This window comes from Terrapene carolina, unplaced genomic scaffold, assembly GCF_002925995.2.
Source record: "Terrapene carolina triunguis isolate 2854851 unplaced genomic scaffold, T_m_triunguis-2.0 Scaffold66, whole genome shotgun sequence".
Taxonomy (NCBI): Eukaryota; Metazoa; Chordata; order Testudines; family Emydidae; genus Terrapene; species Terrapene triunguis.
Genome location: NW_020664417.1, coordinates 84,031,906 through 84,047,002, shown reverse-complemented (window position 1 = coordinate 84,047,002; position 15,097 = coordinate 84,031,906). Strand labels below are relative to the sequence as shown.

The 15,097-nt window shown below is 40.4% G+C and overlaps 1 protein-coding gene across 1 annotated transcript in view; it reads left to right on the top strand.

Moving 5' to 3' along the window:
• Nucleotides 1-15,097, top strand: part of DOK7 (docking protein 7) — a 92,476-nt gene that overhangs the window by 71,088 nt on the left and 6,291 nt on the right. The window contains exons 8-10 of the mRNA XM_029910680.1: nt 9,698-9,763; nt 10,816-10,887; nt 13,034-13,186. Coding sequence (XP_029766540.1) covers nt 9,698-9,763; nt 10,816-10,887; nt 13,034-13,186 — 291 coding nt within the window. The remainder of the gene's footprint in view (nt 1-9,697; nt 9,764-10,815; nt 10,888-13,033; nt 13,187-15,097) is intronic.

Sequence of the window (15,097 nt, the reverse complement as noted above, 5' to 3'; positions counted from 1 at the left end):
TATTTAGGTAACGACAACGTGTTATGTACTTTTGCATGGAAACTATGTCTTACTCTCCCTAAGGTCTCTGTCTAATTTACCATATTGTTCCAGCACCTTCTCTTTCAGAGAAAGGTATAACACGATCTAATGGCTGGAAGATGAAGCTATACAAATTCAGACTGGAAATAAGGCGTAAATTTTTAAAGGTGAGATAATTAACCATTGGAACAATTTACCAAGGGTGGTGGTGGATTCTCCATCACTAAGTATTTTCAAATCAAGATTGGATGTTTTTCTAAAATATATGTTTTAGGGATTATTTTTGGGGACGTTCTATGGCTTGTGTTATACAGGAGGTCAGAGTAGATGATCATAATATTCCCTTCTGGCCTTGGAATCTATGAATCATCTCGATCTCTGATAAGATTTCATCTTTATTATCTGAACAGAGTACAGTCAGTTTGGGGTATGTAGCACCCCCACATTGTCTTCGGTGAAGACAGTTGCAAAGAAGTTGTTTAGCAACTCTGCAACATCCTTATCTTCCTTAACTGCTCCCTTTACTTCCTGGTAGTCCAATGGACCCACTGATTTTGTCCCAGGTTTCCTGCTTCTGATATACATAAAAAACAAAACAAACAAAAAATTGTGTTTACATATTTGTTTCTCATTTTATACCATCTATCCTACTTCTAAGGCTTTAGCAGCTGGATTTTATGAGATCATGAGTAAATTGATTCCAGAATGAACAAATCAAACAGATTTCTTAGCACCAGAAAGTCTTTCTAATGAAGATCACTTGTTATTGGAATGATTTGCATTATGTAAGATGGAGAAAATTCATTTAGAACCATATGGCAAGTCTTGTCCTCTGTTACTGTAGTAAAGTCAGTGGAGTTACTCCAGGTTTATACAGGTGTAACAGAAAGCAGAATTTGGATTGCTGCATCTAATTTTGTCCTCTTTCCTTCTACTACCCAGTCTTCTAATATTTAGCAATGTTATCCTAAACAAATTAGAGGTCTGCTTTATGATGGAAATGTTTATAAAATAGAAAGAATGAAGTTTAAACGAATTAAGGACTAAAATTCAGTAAGGCCTCTCATTTGTAGTTGCAATTTTTAGCTGCAATATTTGGGTTGCCATTATTTCAACCTGCAAATGAACTATAGGTTCAAATAATAGCACATAGACTACTTACTCCCTGATTTTGTGTGCAGAGGAAGTAGTTGTCTAAGTACCAGTATTTGTACCTTCAATATTTTGCAGGAGTATAAGATATAGGTGTAAATTGCATCTTCAAAAAGGATCACTTGATTGTGGCAACTTGCACTTTTTTATCTGTGGTATATTTTCATCTGGCGAGTATTTGTATCTCTAATTGCTTGATTTGTGCCTGCTGTCAAGTAGCTAGAGGTACACACACACAGATTTGTGCTTACAATTAATGTGCAGATTTCCTAGGGGCATGCTGAGCCCCAGCAAAAAGGGAGATCACCCTTCTTGAAAAAATACATCATACTTTTGGCTTTTTTATATAATAAGCACTAGAACATTTTATTTAAGCAAATAAGCATTTTCTTACAGTGATGATACTCAGAAGTTATGGAATAATTCTAGTGCATGGCAGGAGGATATAATACCAAGGGCTGGACTGTTAGTCTTGTTAGTAGTATCTTACTCCTTGAGTAGTCACATTGAAATGAATGGGGATACTAGGGGCAGGTCTACACTATGGGGCTAAGTCGACCTAAGTTACGCAACTCCAGCTATGTGAATAACGTAGCTGGAGTCGACGTACCTTAGGTCAACTTATTGTGGTGTCTACATTGTGCTAGGTCGACGAGAAACTCTCCTGTTGACTTACCTTACCCTTCTCGTTCCGGTGGAGTACCGGAGTTGACGGGAGAGCAATCAGCAGTCGATTTAGCGGGTCTTCACTAGACCCGCTAAATTGACCCCTGGTGGATTGATCGCCATGCGTTGATCCCCTGGTAAGTGGAGACAAGCCCAAAGAGTACTACTTAATGTGAGTAATGGTGTAACAATCTATCCCCAAGTAATTTAAAAGTCAAATGACAATTTCAACAGAACAAAAACAATAGTGGAATTATTAATGGGACCATAATAATATAAATGCATGTAATGAAGCTGGCAAAAGGAAGAGTATCCTGTGGTTTTGCCTCTGAGTATATTTCAACATGTTATCTTTTAGCAAAGAAAATGTAATCATAATGAGAGTATAATGGCTGTATCTACAGGAAATGTTTGCTCATCTAAGCAAAGCAAATCTAACAGTACATTATATAAACCCACTGATGTAGTTCAGAAGTTCAAGATGTTCATGAGATGAAGAATTCTGCCATAATTTTAAAAAAGTATGCATAAAGAAAAACCTTGTTGGAATGATAATAATTTTTGCAGCAGAGGAAGAGTGTCACCCAACTTTATTATAAATGTGCCACTAAGAGAAATTTCTTTGAAAATTTACAATCTTCTCCCTGTTATCCATCTGAACACAAGGAAAATGGGAAACAGATGCAAAGCTCTCTCAAAATTTACAATTAAATATTCACCTAGTGAGAAAATAGATCTTTCCTTTAAAGGATGAGAAGATTTGAAAGTCATTGACACAAGCAAAGATGCATGACAAGAATATTAATTGAAAATGGATCAATATAATTCATCATCTGACAGAAAGAAGAAGAAATCAGCAAGATAAAGAAAAGTGGTGATTTGAATGTAATTAGTGGGCAAGATATAGAATGTGTAATAAAGGTCAGAAAATGAAAGAATGGCAAAGGAAGGTAAGAACACTTTTATAAAAGTCCAAACAATCTTTTTTTTTAATCATTCCTTCATCTACCTTTTATTTTCTTAGCCTCCTTTGTGATATCTTCATCTCTTCTACTTTTTTATAACTGCATCTTTGGAATTTCTTCTTAAATTCTATATAAGAAACCCACAACTTCTTTCTCAGTGTCTCCTCTTTATCGATCTCAGATGTTTCCTTTTAAAGTATTGTCTTTGTTATTGCGGACTCATTAAATGTAACTGAACCTGATGTGTTGCAATGCTTTGGAAAGTAATACTATCCGGATATCTTGCTTCCTTCATCTTTAATCCAGGTCACGTGCTGAAGGTCCCTTGTTATCCAACCGTATTCAAAGAATTGTATCAGGCTCAGGGAGCCTCATTAGAGCTTGCCCACATTTCTTTATTACATATATTTTTTATCTCCGTTTTCATCCCCTGCCTCTCATTTGCTGGTGCCAAACTAAAGACCGTCTCTGACAAGGAGTTTTAAGAAAATCACTTAATTTGAGGTAACTGATCTAATGAATTGGCCAAATAGGCCATGCAGACAAAAAGCCATGGTGCAAGATGTACACATTCATGTGTATAATTTGTGGGTGTAACTGCATGCACAATTCTGTTACCTGAACATGCAGCAACCCAATTAGTCACATGCCTGTTTCTTTGTGCATTTTAATCCTCAGTTTACATAAACAATTGCACTAACTATGCACATAAATACCTTGCACAAATGCAAAGACATCTTTGCAGTGCTATGAAGTTCTATGTCCTCTATACAACATTTCTTTTGCTAACCACTTCAGTTTTGAATAAACAACTGGAGTTACATGTTCAGCTACCAGTGGCACGAACACAATAGGTTAAACATTTCTCAGTTAATTACTAGTGGTTACATATAGTGAACAGTAGCTCCATTAGCTTAAAAGAAATGTGTTTAATTCTAATAGCAACTCAAACATGCTATGGAAGAAGTGTTCACAAATATGTCAATGAATAACACATTTGTTCAAATGTCTTTCAAGAACTGCTACTAAGTGCAAAATAACCTGGTGAAATGAATAATTTAATTCTGTTTTAAAATCATGTGTTGCATCTGTCTTAAAAACTTCAGCAAGGCTGAGCAGAATGAGATGGAAGTAGACTTCCTGGAAAACTTGGTGCTGCTGGATTTGCAGGACTAAGATATCCTGAACTCCATTATGGCACTGTGATAGTATCCATGGGAGGGGGCAGAATGGAGCTGTTCCCTGTAGGTACATGTGTGCTCAAGTAAGCAAGATGCCTCCAGGAGCCAGTAGTGCCGCCACAGAATCAGCTTTGAAGAAGGAGCAGCATAAAATCCCTTCTGATTAGCGCAAGCTCTGCTGGCAAGTGCTGAAAAGGACAGGACAATATTCCTTCCACCTCCCCATCAACTAGCACCAACTACTAGCAACAACTAGCACCAGTGGTGACTCCAGCCTTGCATAGGACCTATGTATTGGGACAAAGTTGTGGTGGCCTCACAGTTGCTACCACCACTTTTTACACCCATAGAAGTCAGACAGAATTTTGCCTTCATTTTTTTAATTGACTGTGCAACATCAGGAACTTAATTAGAACCGTAGCAGATAATCCCCCCTAAAGCAGTGAACCTGAATATAATTAGGCTTCATCATCATTAAAACTTTTCCATTTCTTGTGTGTGCAGTTCCCTTTTTTCATCTTTCAAATGATCAGTGTAATCTGCATCACTACAGAGCTTTCTCCACGTGACAACTTCTTTGCTTGTTATACAAAAGCTGCATAAAGCTTGACTTGGAAATGTTCTGGAGGATGAATAAGGGAATAAAGGCAAAACAGTGCCATGGAATGGAATGCACTGAAATGTCAGGATGCTAATTATGAACGTAGTATCTTGGTTAAATTGTTCTTATGTAGATAAAGAACGGAAGAGAAAACCAAGACAGCTTAAAGTAATGTATATAACAGAGAGGGAATGAGTGCTGAAATTAAACCAAACTATCTGGTAATTTAGCTCTTATGAAGAAGAAGAAGAAGAAGAAAGAAGAGGCTTTTTAGGAGCACATCTCTCTTACTGCAGAACTGTTCGGCCTCGTTCCCCTCTCCTGAAGCTAGTTACTGATGTACCTTCATTGATTTCAGAGGGGTTATTCCTGACTTAGATCACTGCAAGAGAAGAATCTGCCCCATGGTGACTTGGTGGCCACTGACAAGGCTGAAGGTAATTTATAATTCACGAAAGCATGGCAGGAAATTTATCGTCCGTCCTTGAGGTGGGGAAGATACAGTAGATTGTAATATTTTATTGGACCAAAAAAGGATTATATTTTGAACATTGCCCACAGTTAATATGTCATCCTTGGCAGTGATAGAGATTTTAATATAGCAGAGTTTTTACAATGAGAAATTGATTAATAATAAATAGTCTTCTGTCCTATGACTTACTCTTGCTTGACTGTACTGAATCTTATGCGAACACAATTAAAATTCCTTTAGAAAAAAAGAAATGAGCTCAGAAAAAGTGTAGATAAACTGATACAGAATTTTAATCAGTTTATATATTTTATTTAAGGGCTAAATCTTGGCCTGAGTGCACATCTGAATAACGGGATCTGTGTTGGGGTGAGAAGGGAAGGAATCCTTCCTATAACACCATGGGCACTTGCAGAATCACTCAGTGGCTGCTATTTCATCTTCAGAGTAGAAGTAGAGGCCATGGTTCCTAATCCCTGCTCCGTGGGAGTCAAAGGGTGATGGAACTGTGACTACACAGATAAGCTGCTCTAGTAGTCTCCTGCCTCTATTCCCCGCCTGCCCCAGTTCCCCTAGCGCTGAGATGCAGGGAGCCTGCAGATCTCAACTCTGTGGTGCACACAGATGCAGACTCTTGTGTGCCAGCATGGTGTGGGCACCAGGGTTTTTCCTTTAAGGAAATCCATTCTCATGACCTACATCCTCAGCCTACACAGATCCTGGACTTGGGGTGCATCAGCATTTTTACAGCAGACACATTTAATGCACTTTTGAAAATACATATGTCAAATAGTGCACCTAAAGAGAGGCACCTGAGATAGGAAACACTGAAAATGCCAGCCTTAACACCTTCCAAGGACTGAAGAACTGGACCCGAGAGGGTTCATCAGCATGGGGAATTTCATATTCTTTATATATGATAGGGACCCCTGCCTGGCTCTTCCTGGCACCACAAACCACCATAAACTGTTTAGACAATATCATGACTATGGGGTGCCCTTAAAAATGTGTACGGTTTTGAAAGATTCTATCCTATCTGGAGAAATTCCCCATTATAAAGATGGGGAATATTTCAGAGTATGGCAAGATCTCTTTAGAAACAGTAGAAATGTTTGCAGATGTCTGTGGATTTCCGTGCCATAGATACACTCCCAAAGTTTCCCCCCATCCTCAAAAAGTCACAATGGCACAGTGCTTTGGATGCTCTATTACGTAAGGTAACATATCTCTTCAAAGAAAGAGATGAAAGAGTTTTCATCTAATTAAGTGATGTGCTGAGCATATTTAGGTGTCTCATCTAGTTTTAATGCAGCAAGAAACACAACTTTATCTCAGAACTTAAACTATTTCCCTTTTCTGTAGGTAATGACTTTTCCAGACAATCAGGCAGTCTAGACAGTCAGACCTTGTTGCCTACATTGTGAATGCAAACAAGGAGCTTGTGCACATAAGCTCTTGTTTAGCATGTGCACATTCCTATTCAGTGGCCATCACATAGGTGGCAAAGTTTGAAAATTTAACTTGTGAGGCTCAGTTTATAATATTTGTACTTAAACCTCCATAATCTCGCATTTGTTTTTATGAGATTTTTATGCATTATCTACTTAAGTACATACACAGCAAAACCTTCTGCCTATTGAAGAGTCGGCATAAAGGACTGACTACTGACATGAAGCTACAAAGCAGGCCAGCCAGCCATTTCAAATGTTGATTCTTTTTGTCATAGTTGCAGGAGCTATATGAGTGCAATTCTATGGATAGAATCAGGGACGGCTCCAGGGTTTCGGCCGCCCAAAGCAGCCAAAAAAAAAAAAAAAAAAAAAGCCCGCAATCGCGATCTGCGGCAGCAATTCGGCGGGAGGTCCTTCGCTCCGAGCGGGAGTGAGGGACCGTCCGCCGAATTGCCGCCGAATAGCTGGACGTGCCGCCCCTCTCCAAAGTGGCCGCCCCAAGCACCTGCTTGGTAAGCTGGTGCCTGGAGCCGGCCCTGGATAGAATCTATGTGGTCTTGATTTTCACAAGAAAAATGCCTTGGAAGGGTACCAATTCTTTGTTCCATATTGAACATTTTTTTCCTCTTAGCATGAAAAGTAAAATGTAAACAGTTTTCTAAATGAGCTAATGCATTTGAACACAAGGCATGGCAGAGTCAGCCACACTGAAAATGGACATCACCAAGAACTGTAAAAACCACATCATATGAAGTCGCTTGGCAGAAGAGTTTGGTGATGGAAAGGGAATGCCTGTCATGGAGATGGCTGCTTCAAATTCTTGAAAATTTACCTTCTCAACCAGCTCCTCTGATTTGCTGCATTATGTATCCTTGTGTCCATAACCAAGAACAGGACATACCATATGTGCGGTTCTAAAGAAGCAGGAGGACATCACATCCTGTCTCAATAGACAATGTATTTATTTTAATGTTCTCCATTAGCACAAGCAGATGTAATATGGAGTTCAAAGCCTCATGAAAAGAGTCCACATGAAATTCCACAACATACGTACATCAGTCACCAGATTAAACCCAATGGGTAACATCAGCCTGACCATAAATGGATTCAAATATTTAATTTTAATTGTTTATTTTCTCTTTTTGGTTCTTTTGTACAAATGTCAGGACAGAGTCTCTCCTTCCACAACGCATAGAATGTTGCTTAAAAGTCCCCCTGCCCTGCTGGATGATTCCTATTGAATTGCACTGAGTTCCTGATTAAACTCACTCAGCTCAGTTTTGTGATGAAGAGGAAAATGACACTAATTACACTGCAGTTAAGAAACGTCTGTGTCTGTCTCTCCTAAAAAGTTGAAACTGTTATTTGCATAAAGTTTATTACAATGTCTCAAAGACGCACAGAGAAGCACATTCTAGCCTCTGGGAAGCTAGAGGAGGAAAAAGAAAACCAATCACAATGAAAACGTAGCTGGTCATTACCAGGAGGCCAGATTGTGAAACCCTTTTTCACTCTAAGGAATATTTACTCATGTGAGTATTTCCATTGAAACCAATGCGACTGAGTGAATAAGTGCTCACCAGGGTGTATAAGAGCTCTATAATCTGGCCCCATGTGAGGTTTTTTTTAAAAAAAAAATCCAGTTCCTCAGTATTAGATACTTTTTAAAATGTGTGTTGTGTCCTCTGGTTATAGAGTACATACATTTTGTGTGCACAGGTACTGTAATGCTGAGATTTTTGTCGAGCTGTGTACTTGTGAAATATTTGTTTACTACCCTTTAATCTGCATTCATATTTGACTTGCATCATCTTTGTGTTGCTTCGATTTAGCATGTTCCGTGGTTATTCAGCTTTGTTTGATAGTCGAATATTGAGAGCCCTGTTTATTTTATATAATTTCTTCACGGTGAGGGTAAGATATGTTTGGCTATTTTTAAACTGTGTCTCAGAAACTCAGTGGCTCACCTCTTCAAGGAATCTTCATAATTTTAGGAGGTGATGATAATTCTACACCAGGTACCAAATGCAGTCTCCTTCTGCCAAACTGCACACAGCGCAGCTGTTCTGTCACCAGTAGTGTGGTATTAAAAAAAATACAATAAAGGGCATAGTCCTCTGCCCTTACTTAAACTGAGCAGCGCTTACACACACAACTAACCCCACTGGGATTATTTGAGTAAGTGCAACTCATCATGAGTAATGGTGCCCACAATGAAAACTGTAAAGAAAACAGACTCTGTTCCACATTGCCTAAATAGATGTCATAATAACAGTTTTAACAGGTTATATAACTTGGAAAGTGGTATAAATCTGATGTATATTTCTACATCTGTACCATACTTAGCAATTCTGGATTGATGGAGAGACGGTCTGGATAATCTACTTTTCTTGTTATCAGACTTCTGTGATTAAATAAGACAGTAAAACTCTGAACAATATTTCATCGAAGCAAGCGAGGGCTGGATCCAAACCCACTGAAGTCAAAACCTGTCCCTTCCCCCCTCCAGGACTGGCTCAAGGCACCAGCAAACCAAGCACTTGCTTGGGGTGGCACAATTCCAGGGGCGACATTCTGGGAGGTTTTTTTTTTGCTTTGACAGTTGCGCCCTCGGAGGTGGTTTTTTTTTGCTTGGGGCAGCAAAAAACCTAGAGCTGGCCCTGCCCCCCCTCTATTTGTTGCTTATTCATTGCATCATGCCTACAATTCAATTGTTTTGGATCAGGTATGATGAGACATTAATTACAGCACCAAGTTTTGGGGCTAAACTATTCCAAAGACACAGTTAGGGTTGCAGCAGCAGCAATTCACAACTTTGTGTGCGATTCTGTCCCTCTGACCCACACTGAGTAATACCTTACTCTATGAGTAGGCCCATTGATTGGGTGAGTAAGGATGGCAGATTCTGGCCTGTGGAAACTTTTTGGGGGGATTCTTTGTTCCAAAGAAACAACACAGAAGAATTAATTTATATAACAACAATTACAAGATGAGGATTTCAATGAACTGAAAAAGGGAGCTATTAGAACAAAGACCTCCAATGACAAAAGCAATCTTGTGTTTCTTACCAATGATTTTTTTTCCAGAGTAATTTATTTGGAAACATTGACTGTGAATGCGTGGGCACAGCAGAGAGCTAATACCAACGAAGGATATTTAGCATTAATGTGCAGATTTCTCTTTAAAAACAGGTGCTTCTTCTGTCATGGCAGCTTCTGGATCTCTGAAAGTACATAAAGGGCACACTCTGCAAGCTGGTAAGTATAATGAGTTAAGTTCTGTGTGTGTGTATGTACATAAGTGTGTAACTTTTCCCTTAAAACAAAAGATTTTTAAAAGTGATATTTAACAGTGATATTTTCTGATATGATCCATATTATGGCTTATTTTTCCATTCAATTTGCAGATGAATTAATATTTTGTTAGAAACGGCATTGACAGGTGGGATAAGTTTAGAAAAGGCAGTGACAGGTGGGATGTGTGCCAAAGCACAGGCACTAATCCTATTCATGTCAGTGAAATGCTGCCAATATTTTAACAAGGGGCTCCCACAAACATTTTCCACCTTAGCCTGTGATAGATCCTATATACTGGCGGTGAGGGCCATTTAAAATATACGTCACTGTAAAAATGAAGGAGGGAGGAGACAAGCAAGGGCAAACAAGCACATTAAGCTGGAATATTTGTAGATGAAAACCTAATGCAAGTATATTGATAGGATAGTATAGCCTTCCTATTGCATAGTTTTGATTGGGAGAGTGTGTGAAGATTCTGTAGAGGGAGCTGGGGGTATTCTCCCTGGGGTATGTTTTGAAAACACTTGTGATGTGGTGCAACGTGGTCCATTCCAAAGATGACAAGCAGAATCATCTCTGGGAGGGGTGGCTTAAGCAATTTCCAGGGAAGAGGCGAACTCCATCCCAGGCAGGGAAATCATCCTGCCATTCTGGTGGTGGAACTTTAACAAGGGCCTTCCAGGAACTCCCAAGATCAACCTCCCACCCCCTCACTGAATCATACACTCAAGGCTCGATATTGCTCCTACTGCAGTTTATGGCAAAACTCACATTTACATCAACAGCTCTCAGTTGAGAACTTTTAAAACTGTGTTAATTTCCTTGCAGTTGTTCTCATTAGAAAATATGAATGTCTTCTAGTTGGCATGTATTTAGATCCTCAATTGTTTTTTCGCATCGTTATTTAGATTGTGCCTAGAAACTGAAAGAAAGCAATTGTGTACTTTATTATCACCAGCCAATTTACTAGCTACAATAGGACCAAATATGTTGGAAATTTTTCAATGTTCTAGGTCCTAAAGGTGGTTTTGGGTTCATGGCACCACCTGCAGAACTTGGAACTTCTAGTGGCCCTGAAGAACCCGGTGAGTAAACAGAACTTCAACCAATTACATCAAAAGGTAGTAAATTCACTTAAATATATCTACACTTTAAAGAAGAATTCTTCTGCCTACCTAGCTATCACCTTTGAGGAGGGTGGTTTTACTATAGTGACAGAAAAACCCTTTCCATCATTTTAGTAAGTATCTGCACTACAGCAGCGTAGCTGTGGCTGATCCACTGTAACGTTTGTAGTGTACACACACACTGAGGGTGGTGTCTGTTATATTTCATGGCATACAAACAGAGAAGTTAGATAAAAACATAAAATACTCTTGCTGGAATGTTACAACATATACTTTCTTATAATTCAGAATGATAATATACAAGACCCCCAAAACAGAGAGCAACAAAGCAGGCTGCTCCCTAAAACAGAGAAGCGCAGTTCATCCTTCCTTACTCTAGGCCAGGGATCAGCAACCTTTGGCACATGGCCCACCAGGATAAGCCCCTGGGTGGGCCAGGCTGGTTTGTTTACCTGCCGCGTCTGCAGGTTCGGCCTATCGCGGCTCCCACTGGCCGTGGTTCGCCTCTCCAGGCCAATGGGGGCAGCGGGAAGTGGCCCTGGCCGAGGGATGTGCTGGCCGCCACTTCCCGCCGCCCCCATAGGCCTGGAGCGGTGAACCGTGGCCAGTGGGAGCCGCGATTGGCTGAACCTGCAGACGTGGCAGGTAAACAAACCAGCCTGGCCCGCCAGGGTGCTTACCCTGCTGGGCCACGTGCCAAAGGTTGCCGATCCCTGCTCTGGACTATTTGTTGGAAGACTGACTCTGATCATATGCTCCACTACAGAGCCCCCTGCCTGCAAGCAGCACCAGGAAAACGTCTGAGAATTTAATGTGATAGATCACAATTTTAACACAATTTTCATTACATCACAGTGTATGCAAAGGGATCAGAAACATGCTAACAGCAAGAGAAAAGTTTGCCAAAATACTGCCCAGAAGTCTCAATAAAGCATATCATTCCCCCCTGCGCCCTGAAAACCATCCAATCTTCCGCCTTTCTATGTGATTGTTGACTACACCATCCTTCCTGTCCCCATAGCTTGCAGTCTCAGTTGCAGAATCTCTAATTCTTCTTTCTTTCTCCTCTCACATAGAGGCAATTGCCAAATCTTGCCAATTCTTCTCTCACAATATCTCCAGAATTCAAATGTTCCTTATGGTCTGTTCATGTCCAACATATAGCTCCCACCTTGGCTACTTGAAACTCCTATTCCTTAGCCCCCTCATCTTCCACCTCCAGTTAATCTAGAAAGCTACTACCAAAATCATCTTCCTTTCACGTTGCTCTGACCATCCACCCCACTTTCTAGAATCTCTTTGCTGTTTTCTTCTCTTCATATATATTGTTATCACTTTTTGATCCAAGTGTTTAGCCAATTTTCAGGATCAGGTTTGGTTTTGTTAGGAGGAGAAAATGGTGATGGAATCAGGTATTTCTTTGATGCACTCCTGTTTATTTACGAATAATGTACTAAGTCAAGTTTACTGAACGTAGTAGAAATCCAATAACAGGAGACAGTTTCTTTGCTCACAGTTATAAGCCTCTTTCAGCCAGTCATTTACCCTCATGCTCTCCCTTTAGCTTTTTTTCCTCGGGGTTACACTACCAGTGTTTCTCTGGCTGTGTCTGGGGCTTCTATGCTCTTTCTCTGTGCTTTTCTGCTACTTCTCGCACACACAGCTCCACCAATTAATATCCCAGCCCCTGCATTGGTGGTATCACTCTCTGTAGAACCCCTTGGGCCACCTAGTTCAGCTTCTACTCCAGGTGAGTCATGTACCTGTGCTTTGGATGTGGCTTCTACTGTTTTAGCTATTTGGTTCCATGAAGGAGCTTGATTGTTTGTTACATTTATTCTAAATGTTAGTTTACACCAACGAGCTTCAATGAGGTTTTCTCCAATCTTCCAACACAACATATATATGAACGGTTCAAGATTCTCCTCAGCCCCAACCTATCAGGTCCACAGTTACATACACTAATTCTTTAGGGTGAAGACCCGTTGTGTCTTTTTTCTGCTGAGCATTTCCTTATAGAACATTTGAAGGAAATGTTTGCTCTTATTAAATGGATTATTAGTAGTTATGAACTTCAGTCATAATTGTATGTTAATTTTTTTAGGAGGGGCAGTAGGTTATTCAACAGATCTACCTGTATCTGATCGACCCCATAGTGAGACAACAACCTATGTTAATATTCCTGTCAGTCCTACATCGAAGAAACAGCTCCACTACATGGAACTGGAGCTTCAAGAACCTAGCACAGGCATAAGAGGTAAGGGCCTTTAAGTGGGCCATTACTACTACTACTAAACGCTAACAAATGTAAACTGTGTGTGCATCCAGAGGGAGGTCCTGTACTCATGGCCGCCAGCTGCTTGTGTTAGGGTCTGCCCGCAATTGTCAACATTTAGAAACATTTTATTAGGGACACGTGTCCTGCTAAGCTGGGGCTCTGGAGGCTGCTATGTCTCCAGCCCTTGCCTTTTATTTAATTTTTAGGTCTTATATAGCACACAATTGTCAAAAGCCCTCTGGGGGTTAGGTCAGTGTTATCCTCTCCATTATACAGATGTGGAAAGTGAGTCACATAGGCCCAGATCCACAAAGGTATTAACCACCATTGATTTAAATGGAAATTAGCAGCTAAATACCTTTGTGGATCTGGGCCAGAGAGCCTAAGCCACATTTTTCAAACGTAGGTGTATAAAGTTAACCAACTAAGCCCATATTTAGGCACCTACATAAAAGTAGCCTTATTTTCAGATGCACTGAAACATGAGAACCTGCAGCTCCGTAGGGCTGCAGGGGCTCATCACTTATGGATTTAGATGTCTCTGGCAGGCAAAAAAGCCACACGCATAAAATTAATAAAAAAGAAAAAAGCTAAACCTCTCAGGAATACCTCCTCAACGTGCCAAACCAGGCCGCACAGAGCCTCCACCGTCCTTCGTCTAGAAACTGGTGTTGCTGCTTCTCAGAGATGCAAGCCCCAAAAAGGCCCTACTAAGCTTTTGTGCCTACCTGATTCTGGGCTGCTCTGGTATCTAGCACTGTCCTGGTCTAATTTAGGTAGCTCAGGGTCCACTGCACTCCTCTCCTGCCACGCACAGATTCCTTTGCTGCAGTGATGTTGGTAGGGCCTCCCAGAGTAGTGGGTATTGGCATTAGGGTGCCATTAAGATGAATGGGACTTCAGCCCTTTCAGAGCAAATGTTTCAGGCTGTCTGCAGTCTCAGGCAGATATGATTTAATTGCCTGTACTTGGTTCATAGTTTCAAGGCTTTCTTCATGTCTATGAGGTTTAGAGACTTGCCTTTTTAAATAACAAAAGGTAAGAACCTGATATAATTTCATGACTCCCGGAACTGGGGCCCTAGGCATGGACTTCTAGGTCTTGCTCCTGGAAGATTCTGAATACTCTGGTATGATCCATAAGAATACCCATACTAGGTCAGACAAATGGTCCATCTTGCACAGTATCCTGTCTTCTGACAGTGGCCTGTGCCAGATGTTTCAGAGGGAATGAACAGAACTTGGCAATTTATTGAGTGATCCATCCCCTGTCATCCAGTCCCAGCTTCTGGCAATATTTAGGGACACCCAGAACATGGGGCTCCATCCCTGACCATCTTGGCTAATAGCTGTTGATGGACCTATCCTCCATGAACTTACCTCATTCTTTTTTGAACCCAGTTATACTTTTTGCCTTCATAGCATCCCCTGGCAATGAGTTCCACAGGTTGATTGTGCGTTGTGTGAAGAAACACTTCCTTATGTTTGTTTTAAACCTGCTGCCTATTTATTTCATTATGTGACCCCTGGTTATTGTATTAGGTGAAAGGGTAAATAACACTTCTCTATTTATTTTCTCCACACCATTCATGATTTTATAACCTCAGTTGTCTCTTTTCTAAGCTAAACAGACCCAGTCAGTTTAATCACTTCTCATGTGGAAGTTCTTCCATACCCCTAATAATTTTTGTTGCCTTTCTCTGTACTTTTACCAATTCTAATCTCCAGGAAAGCACTTGAGTATGTGCTTAATTTTAAGCACATGTATAGTCCCATTGACCAGTGGGATTACTCACATGCTTAAAAGTAAGCATGTGCTTAAGTGCTTTGCTAGATCAGAGGACCATATACCTTAATCTGGCTCTGGCTACTTAGCCCCTTGCAGCATTAA